The sequence below is a fragment of the Bradysia coprophila genome, unplaced genomic scaffold, assembly GCF_014529535.1.
Source record: "Bradysia coprophila strain Holo2 unplaced genomic scaffold, BU_Bcop_v1 contig_494, whole genome shotgun sequence".
Lineage (NCBI taxonomy): Eukaryota > Metazoa > Arthropoda > Insecta > Diptera > Sciaridae > Bradysia > Bradysia coprophila.
This window is the reverse complement of record NW_023503746.1, coordinates 670,195-679,704: the sequence shown is the minus strand read 5'-3', so window position 1 is coordinate 679,704 and position 9,510 is coordinate 670,195. Positions and strand designations below refer to the sequence as shown.

Here is a 9,510-nt window from a genome sequence, read left to right as displayed (position 1 = left end):
TAATTGCATGTAACGCTACGAAATCCGTATTAGATTAGATTAGATTTGGATTTTGGGGATCCCGAACCCGAGAACTGCGACAGCACCTGGATCCATAATCCTTTGTGCTAGTCCCTTTCCTTGTTTATTTAACATAAGCAAAACAATACAAAGAGGTTGCGCTAAGCGCTCATAAGCAATCAAAAACTTATGTGATTACCTTTCTAATGACGGCGTGGGGGTAATTTGGCAAACCATACAAATTGATGATGTGCCAGATTCACCTCTAAGGAGCGAATCTGGCACAGTCATGACTTTTCGTTCGACTTTTCATCGAAAATTCTGATTAATATCAGCGGTTTGATGTTCTCGGCAACATAGCAAATACTGTCTGTACTGTGGTTGCTTGCAACCCCCGACTCGTACAGGATTTCTTTTAGCACAACATCCGTTTGTATGTAAATCCGTTTCTATGAAAATGTTCTGTTAGGTCGGTGGCAGGACGATTCAACATCGGAAAATCTTTGTTCTTGAACTATCGACGCTGGCATATCGATTCATCAAATGGTCCACTGAATTCGAAATGATTTCTATCCGCAGACAATTTTTTAACAACAAAATCGACATCTGGGTTGTAAGAGCGATCGATGGACTTCATCTTCAAAGCGCCATGCGAAGATCCAGAGGTCCAATGCCGGCAATTTGCCCATGTTTGAATTCATTTGATCACAGTGTACGAACGACAAATGTTAAGAGATTTCGTTTCAAATGAAAGGACACAAACCACAACACATCCGTTGTAAATTCACTTCACTGATGTTTCATGCCATTTGGGTAACATTTCACGACCAAAATAAGTACATCGTGAGAAATCGAACCTCCCAGTTACACCTGTCATCGTTAATTGAACGAAACTCAGTGCAAGAAATTTCGTTTTTGAACGAGCTCTTAGAAACGAGCTAAAATAACCGTGTTTTTTCGATTCTTTATACAAACAAGCTAAATTTTATAATACGCTAAAAAAGACTTTTATTCCGTGGTACAAATACTATTTTTCATATTGGACGGGTCCTAGGTATGAAAAAATGATTTTGACATTGAAAAATAGATAAAAAGTGACAACTTTGCTATCACAAAAATATGTCGTCGATTCATCATTCATGTGCATTTTTTCAAGCCAGGAACATGCAACGTAATATTTGTCTAACATGAAAGTTGGTCGCACAACTATAAACACCAAAATGGTTTTGTGAGTATTCTGGACAAATAAATATTTGGATTGAAATTAAAAATTATTTTTCTTTTCGTAGTTTCAACGATTTATTTCGTAATTTTTTTTAAATTATAGTTTCTTTTTTTTTTGTTGGAATAGGGTTTTTGCTGCTGGGAGAGAAAACGTACTAAAACGTTAAAAGCTGTCAAAAGATGTGATAGAAGGATAAACTAAATATACTGAATCAAACTAATTTCGAATGTTAACGAAAGAATCCAGTCTCGTTTCAGCCATCGGCCGGTGAGGACTTGCGGCCCTTGGTAAATACTTCGGGTTCCCATGTTTCCTCAGTGGAGTGTCGTATGTTTGAGCCAGTCGTGTGGACTGGAACGAGCTCAAATTGTGATGTTGTCATGGTTAGCCCGCCACCTTAATGGGCCGTGAAGTGAACGTGTTTTGTGAATTAGACTTTGGTTATCCTACCATCTAAAAGGGAAATACGTGAAAGACAAATAATTTAGACTTTTGTTTTACAAAATACCGGGCACGCCATCTTAAATTTTGTGAAAATTTGTACGCGTGATCGACATTAGCGCGTACGATATCTTAGACTATTTTGTAAATTGACCTGGCTGATAACGGATCAGTAGATCCACGCCCTACGAGACAACCACAATAACAACGAAAGAATCCCTCAACATTCTTTTACAATGGGATTCCAAACATCGGCTCTGGTCCAATGAAGTCCGAGTCTGCTCCTTTGTTAGCCAAAAGGTCAGCTTTTTCGTTTTCAGCAAAACCTTTGTTGCCAGGTACCCAGACGATCGTGACAGAGTTGAATACCTCTAGAGCATTAAGCGCAACCTTACATAGGGTGAACTTACCGCTTGTATCTCGGATTGACTGTCGGTACAGATATACACATTCTCATTGAACATGTAAGTCCGCTGAATTTCTGTACAAACCTCTGAGACAGCAAACAGCCCTGTTTAGAATACAGATGTTCAGATTAACGATCGAGGAGTGGCCTACATCATTAGTTGAGGACCACCAACCATTATAACGTACATTCGCAGAGGAGTTAAAAGCTACAGACTTGACAAGAAGATCTAAGCTTTGACTCTCTGAGCTCTGAGCTTTGACTCTCCTCAACAACTAGAAAGAGCAATGCAACATGATGCGGCAATTCTGCATAAATGGATGTGTCGCAATGTCCTTACGGTTTCCTTACGGAAAAGACATGTTACATGACGTTGTTTTGGTGCTCAACAAGCAGGCCCGTAGCTACTAACAGGCAAAGGTGGACATTGCCCACCCTGGGATTTTCTGTGCCCGCGCTGAATTTAGTTCATAAATTCAGATGTATTGAAGAGTAGTTGAAATATTCAATATTTTTGAAGTTTTATATTTGAAAAAATTGCCTGCGGCGCTCATAATTCAGAATATATATCGAACATTTAGAATTGTTTTGAATGTTACCTTATGTAAGCATAAATTATAAATTGTGTTAAGACATCAAGACAAGCTATTTTTGATTGATGGAAAACGTTGTTCTAAAGAAAAAGTTGTTCCACGGTATACCCATAAAATGCACCGATTTTTTGCAAATTCGCTTAAACATCAAAACGGACAGCCGCTCAATAGAAATTACGAAATAGCGGAACCATACGCTTTTGATTTCAGCTTAACGCTTCTAAGAAATTTTTTCATCGCGACTACAAACTGCCTCAATCAACTTTTGAGCGGATGACAAAAAGAGGTACAGTGTTGTTGGTATAACAAAATGAATTTTATAAAAAAAATCTACACATTTTTGAGGCCATAGAATAAGTTGTTTACTGAGAATGTCGTTGTGCGCCAGAAAGTTCGAAATGCGCATGTCTAATTGCCTCCGTGAATTGTGTAGAACCAAATAGGTTTACATAATTATTAACTAGTCAACTAGTCGTATCAACGATAGGCTTTAAAAAATTATCGTTCGCTTCGCTCGCAATTTTCTAAAATTAACTACTCGAGGTCATTAGACTCTTGGAATACATGCAACAAATCCCATGAACCTTTTCAAAACATTTCAAAAAGTGATTCGCCCTTCGTCAATTCTGGAATTCTTGTATGTCATAAAAGAAACGTTTACAGATGTTCACAATCTACTTAGCTAAAATTGTAGCCTACATTTGCGTGTTTAGTATTTCCTTTTTTATATCTTTTCATCAGAATCTTTTTCTCTGCTATAGACTGACTGACCTAATAACTTTGTAAGTTCTTCCATCGATCTGTGTGCAGTCTGGAAGGCGTTAACCATGGTGGACTATAAGTGAAGCATCTCTCGCCTCATAAGTTTGTATGTTCTCTGCTCTAGACGACCGCAATTCCGACCACGAAAATAAAAATTAGTTTGCTTGTGGTCGTTTGACCAGCTCTGAGAAAACTGCTGGTCAAACTGCTAAAACCAAATCTAACACATTCGTGGTCGGAATTGCGGTCGTACATTTTTGAAAAAAAACTTCTTTGAATTGCTTGAGCATGCTGGAGCTATACATTGTTTTTGTTAATTAATGAATGAAATAAAGAGACAGAAAAAAAGGATTCTGTTGGAAAGATATCATCGAAAGTAAACTAAAATCCAGTATTTACAAAACGCCCAGCCCAAATGTATGCTTTTCAGCAAAGTACCGGTGCCTCTTAATATCATTGTTTTTAACACAATTTGTATTTACATACCTAGCATACCTTGTTGTCGAGGAATAAAACACTAATTTACTGTCTGCACTAAATTTTGAATGCCCACCCTGGAATTTTCCCCTAGCTACGGGCCTGTCAACAAGTATTGCGGACATGAACATACTTGTCGATGGCGTAAACATGAAGAGAGTACGGACATTCAAGTATCGTGACTTGATCATTAATAAAAAACTTTCGTTGGGGAGTCATATTAATCACGTGAAGAAGTGTATTTGGCCATTTATTTATTTAATGTGGCGTCGTGGAAAGTTTCTTCCAATTGAATAGAGAAAATTCATCTACAATGTTCAGAGCAACCTGTTATTCATGCTTCCGATGTATGGCGAAGGACTCAAGGCAAAAATATAGCAACTTCAGCGTGTTCAGAATGGATGTCTGAAAGTATTGTACCGGCTCCCTCTGGATCTGGATACTCCTACGACTTACTTGTATAGTATTTACGAATGGATAAGTTGATCGTAGTTGAGAGTACAATTCAAATACATAAGATGGTCAACAACGCGTCAAAGCATAATTTCGCTGATCATGCAGAGCCGGTTAAGACTCCGGGCGCCACTGGGCTATTTGTTTTTCAGCACTAAGCAAAGACATATCGTTGAAATTTCCAGCGCCAATTTTCACCAGTTTTATTGAGCGCCAGGGGGCTAAGCCCATCATGTTATTACGGTTCTGTGTTCATTTAAGAACTACTAGACGTGGAAATGACATTTTCGTTGCTGATGGCCATTGGCCATTCTAGCATTTTGAAGGCCTTTACCGTTGTATTAGAAATGCTAAATCTTTTAGAGAAAAGCTAAGGATCAAAGTGATGAAGGACTGGGATGAATTCGTATCTTTGCAACTTTTTGAACTGATTCGTGATGTTTTTATTGATTTGTTTATTGTTTTTATTTATCCAAAATTGATGATCTGTTTAATTTTTCTATAAATTCAATTAGACGATTTTTAGCCCCGTACGAAGTACGAAGGGGCTTATAGGATTACGATGCCGTGTGTAATTGATGGAATTCGAAGCAGACGGTAAGGGCAAAGTGTTTGCCTATGTTCATAGATGACGAATCCGCAATAAAAATTTGGGCCGTCTGTCCGTCTGTCCGTCTGTCCATCTGTCCGTCTGTCCGTCTGTCCGTCTGTCCGTCTGTCCGTCACGTCGATATATTGAGTAAATCAAATCCGATTTCAAAATTTTTTTTTTCCCTGAAAGATAGTCAAAATAGTGAGGCTAAGTTCGAAGATGGGCATATTCGGGTCGGCCCTTCGTGAGTTAGGGCCACCTAAGTGATTTAAGGTCTTTTGGTGATATTTATGGCAAAATAAACGATGGAAATGTAAATGACACGGCAAATGATAGGTATTGTCAATACCAATCCAGGAAAAAAAAGTTTTTTAAAATCGGGTGAGTGGACCGTGAGTTAGGGCCTTAGAAGTGAAAAGCTACTAGGGCCCTATGTGTATTTTACATAGAACTCAAGTAAATTTCATTCGTTTTTCGTAATTTTTGTGTCATTTGGAAGGTAATCAAAAGCCGAATAGAATGTTGTTGAAAAAAAAATTAAATTTGGGTCCTCGGACTAAGGCCGCTACTAGGGCCCTATGTGTATTTTACATTGAACTCGAGTAAATTTCATTCGTTTTTCATAATTTTTGTGTCATTTGGAAGGTAGTCAAAGGCTAATAGAATGTTGTTGAAAAAAAATTAAATTTGGGTCCTAGGACTAAGGCCGCTACTAGGGCCCTATGTGTATTTTAGATTGAACTCAAGTAAATTTCATTCGTTTTTCGTAATTTTTGTGTCATTTGGAAGGTAATCAAAAGCCGAATAGAATGTTGTTGAAAAAAAAATTAAATTTGGGTCCTTGGACTAAGGCCACTACTAGGGCCCTATGTGTATTTTACATTGAACTCGAGTAAATTTCATTCGTTTTTCGTAATTTTTGTGTCATTTGGAAGGTAATCAAAGGCCGAATAGAATGTTGTTGAAAAAAAAAAAAATTTGGGTCCTCGGACTAAGGCCGCTACTAGGGCCCTATGCGTATTTTACATATAACTCGAGCAAATTTCATCCGTTTTTCGTAATTTTTGTTTCACTTGGAAGGTAATCAAAGGCCGAATAGAATGTAGTTGAAAAAAAATAAATTTGGGTCCTCGGACTAAGGCCGCTACTAGGGCCCTATGTGTATTTTACATAGAACTCGAGCAAATTTCATCCGTTTTCCGTATTTTTTGTTTCATTTGGAGGGTAATCAAAGGCCGAATAGAATGTAGTTGAAAAAAAAAATAAATTTGGGTCCCCGGACTAAGGCTGGTACTAGGGCCCTATGTGTATTTTACATACAACTCGCGTAAATTTCATCCGTTTGTCGTAATTTTTGTTTAATTTAGAAGGTAATCGAAGGCCGAATAGAATGTAGTTGAAAAAAAAATAAATTTGGGTCCTCGGACTAAGGCCGGTACTAGGGCCCTATGTGTATTTATACTCAATAAATTAAAATTTTAGGGCTATTTGAAATTTTTGTTTCATTTGAAAGGAACGTCGTACGGGGCTTCGTAATTGCGCTATGCGCAATTTCTAAGATGTACACATTCCATAATAATTTTACTTTAACTACATTAACCGGCGCAATAGGCTTACGGTCAAAGTAGGGTGACAGACGCACTAGGGTCACGTACGCAATAGATATACGGGTTTGTACGGGGCTCAGTCGCAGCAAACGCTCCGACTGTTCTGATGGCTCGTTTATTTCGATTTAATTTTGTTTGACGAAGTGTTTTTTACAGTTTCCAACTAATCGCGGTCCACACTTAGAAAAAAGGATGATAATAAAGTGAAATTAGAAAAAGAAAACGTAAGCTAACGCCGACCCTTCGAAACACCTATTCGTATCCAAAGACTTTAATGTTAAACTCATCATCTCTCTCATCTCACTTTATTATCTTCTCTGCTGAAAAGCCATGAGCCCTAAAACCACTTACATTACCCATACTTTGCCTTGTTATCATGCATGAAGAAATTGCCGGAGGCAATGTCGTCAGCCCACGAAGTCCAAATTTAATAAATTCCTATTTGCCGCTATATTTTTTACTATAAATGATTATTTTACAGATAAATATGCTGTTATATATCTCACAATAGCTATGTATGCCTATATAGCTTCTTTTTGGTTGGTGTTATGCCTGTCATCTTCTTCCAATAGTTCTCTCTCAGTCTCACTATCGATGCGACCATCAAGATCTACATCTCTTTCGAAAGCAATATTAAATAGCCCTCCATACAACATTGAGTCATTGAAAATTAAAAATTTATTGAATCAAAAACGTAGACAGACTTAAGCAGCACCATTAACATTGATACGTCCATGTCCAACGTGGTGATTTGGTCGGCTTCCTTCTGGTACTCCAGCGCAAGTTCTGCCTCCGGATACGTGAGCCAAAGCTGAGCTCTGAATACGGTTTTGAATAGCAACAACACCAGCACCAGGAGTAGATTGTCTGGCAACAGCATAAGCTCCAGCAGCATGTGGGCAAGCCATACTGGTTCCGGACAAAGTTCGAAGTCCAGTATCGGCTAAATGGGAAGCAGATGCAACGCTTGTACCTGGAGCAGCAACATTGGGCTTGATTGCGCCAGCTGGGCCTGGACCAACACTGGAGAATGTTGAAAGTGTATTTGTGCTTGTGATTGATCCAACGCCGAAAGCAAGAGGTTGATCTGCTGGTGATCCAGCAGTGTTGCATGCAGTTCCAGAGTTACCTTGGGCAAAGATACCAGCAATACCAGCGTTTCTCCATGCAGTCAGAATTGGATTGTACCATGTTTGACCGCCACCACCACCCCAACTGTTGCTTACTAGATGTGGAGCTCTAGCACATTGAGCAGCACCGCCAGCTGTGTTTGTTGGGCAGGCCATGAAATTACCGCAACCGTTAAGATCGAAAGTGGAGCAAGCAGCAGTAGCGCAACCACGACAAGCTGTGAAAAGTGATCCTGGTGCAACACCAATGCCTCCAGTACCAGAGTGAGTTCCAATGCAGTGAGTTCCGTGTCCGTTGGTGTCTGCGGGTACTGCAGCGCTACCAGTTGGTGCACGCCAGTTGTAATCGTGATTTTCTCCGGGTTGATTACCACGATATCTTGAGGCCAATAAAACGTGAGTGGCACGTACTCCAGTGTCAATGTTACCAATAACCTGACCTGCTCCATTGAATCCTCTAGCCCATGCAGCTGGAGCTTGAACATTCACGATTCCCCACTCGTTTTGAATAGTATTGTTGTAGTCTCTTAGGTCGAAGCTTTCGCCTTCTTCGGTCTCTTCCAATTGAATGAATTGTTCAGCAACCAAGGACTCAACATCTGGGTGGTTTCTCAACAGTTCAACGGTTTCTCTGTCGACATCGCGAACAATCAATTCGGTTGTGATCCAGAGTTGCTCGAGATAGTGTCTCTTGCCAGCAAGTGCAGTTTTCTCCAATAATGCGGTAACATCGGCTTGGATGACGTCAGCGTGATCCTTAAGGATGGCATGTTGAGTTTCCAAAATAGCTTCACGGGTAGTAAGTCTCAACGAATAGAAACGGTCCCATGCAGCCTTGGTTTCTGCTCTGCGGAACGTAACCATAACGTTGATGAGATCTGATTGTTCAAGATCTTGGTAGATTTTTTCCTCTACTCTTGCGATTGGGTTGGCAAGCGCAAGGCAAGCAAGTCCGAAGACAGCCAAAGCGATTTGGAACTTCATGCTCGTACAACTCTCGTTTCAATTATGATTAAAACGTTGGAATACGCGCTTTAAATACAATTTTTGGTTCATTCATTTTTCCACATAAAAAAAATCTTTTCAAGTACCTCAACAAATCAATGAAACAGATCTGTGATTACTTACAAAGAATAGGCGACGAAAAACCCAAAAGATAACATTCTTAATTTGGTCTCAAATATTTTAGATTTCGTCGTGTATTCTTTTCCAATTAATTGCATGTAACGGTACAAAATCCGTATAATCTATAAAAATTGACAATAGAATCTCATATCACATCATATCAGAGTAAGGCCAAGGCGTATTGACAGTCTACAGAACTTTGTGCGCAATAGATATGAATTCCATTTTGTTGAGTTTTGAGTTCTGTCGTTCTGTACAATTTTTTGGCAAATGTAAATTTTAGGAAGAAATTAAGTAGTTTAACTTGATTTCGTATTTAAACTCTGTTCGAATATATCAGAAAACGATAGATTGGAATGAAGAGATAATTTAACAATGACACTTTCTCAAGTTGATTGTGAGATTGGTTCGGCTAGGATCAGTATTGATCAGATCATGAATAAAAGAAGCAAAATTTCTTGTTTCTTTTCAGTATATTTCGGATGTTGTTTTGTCATCCATCTTCAGCTATAAACATAAATAACATCGTAAGGATATAGGCTAAATGCATAGCATTCTGGTCTAGTCACCTTCTTATCAGTTCCGAATAAATCACATTGAAACATTCGGTCTAATAAGACTCAGTCTTATATAAACAAATTGATTATCAAAGATACGATCGTCAACTAAACAAAGCAATGTCAGATGATGGCCACGGCT

The 9,510-nt window shown here is 38.9% G+C and overlaps 1 protein-coding gene across 1 annotated transcript; it reads right to left on the bottom strand.

The window, feature by feature from the left end:
- Positions 1-7,260: 7,260 nt before the first annotated feature.
- On the bottom strand, positions 7,261-8,670 carry LOC119082855 (bacillopeptidase F-like). Its single transcript, XM_037192519.1, has one exon. The coding sequence runs from the start codon at positions 8,668-8,670 to the stop codon at positions 7,261-7,263; it is 1,410 nt and encodes a 469-aa protein (XP_037048414.1).
- Positions 8,671-9,510: the final 840 nt, after the last annotated feature.

What these genes read in the sequence shown, in the direction of transcription:
- LOC119082855 (XM_037192519.1), bottom strand. Translation starts at nt 8,670, where the DNA reads ATGAAGTTCCAAATCGCTTTGGCTGTCTTCGGACTTGCTTGCCTTGCG.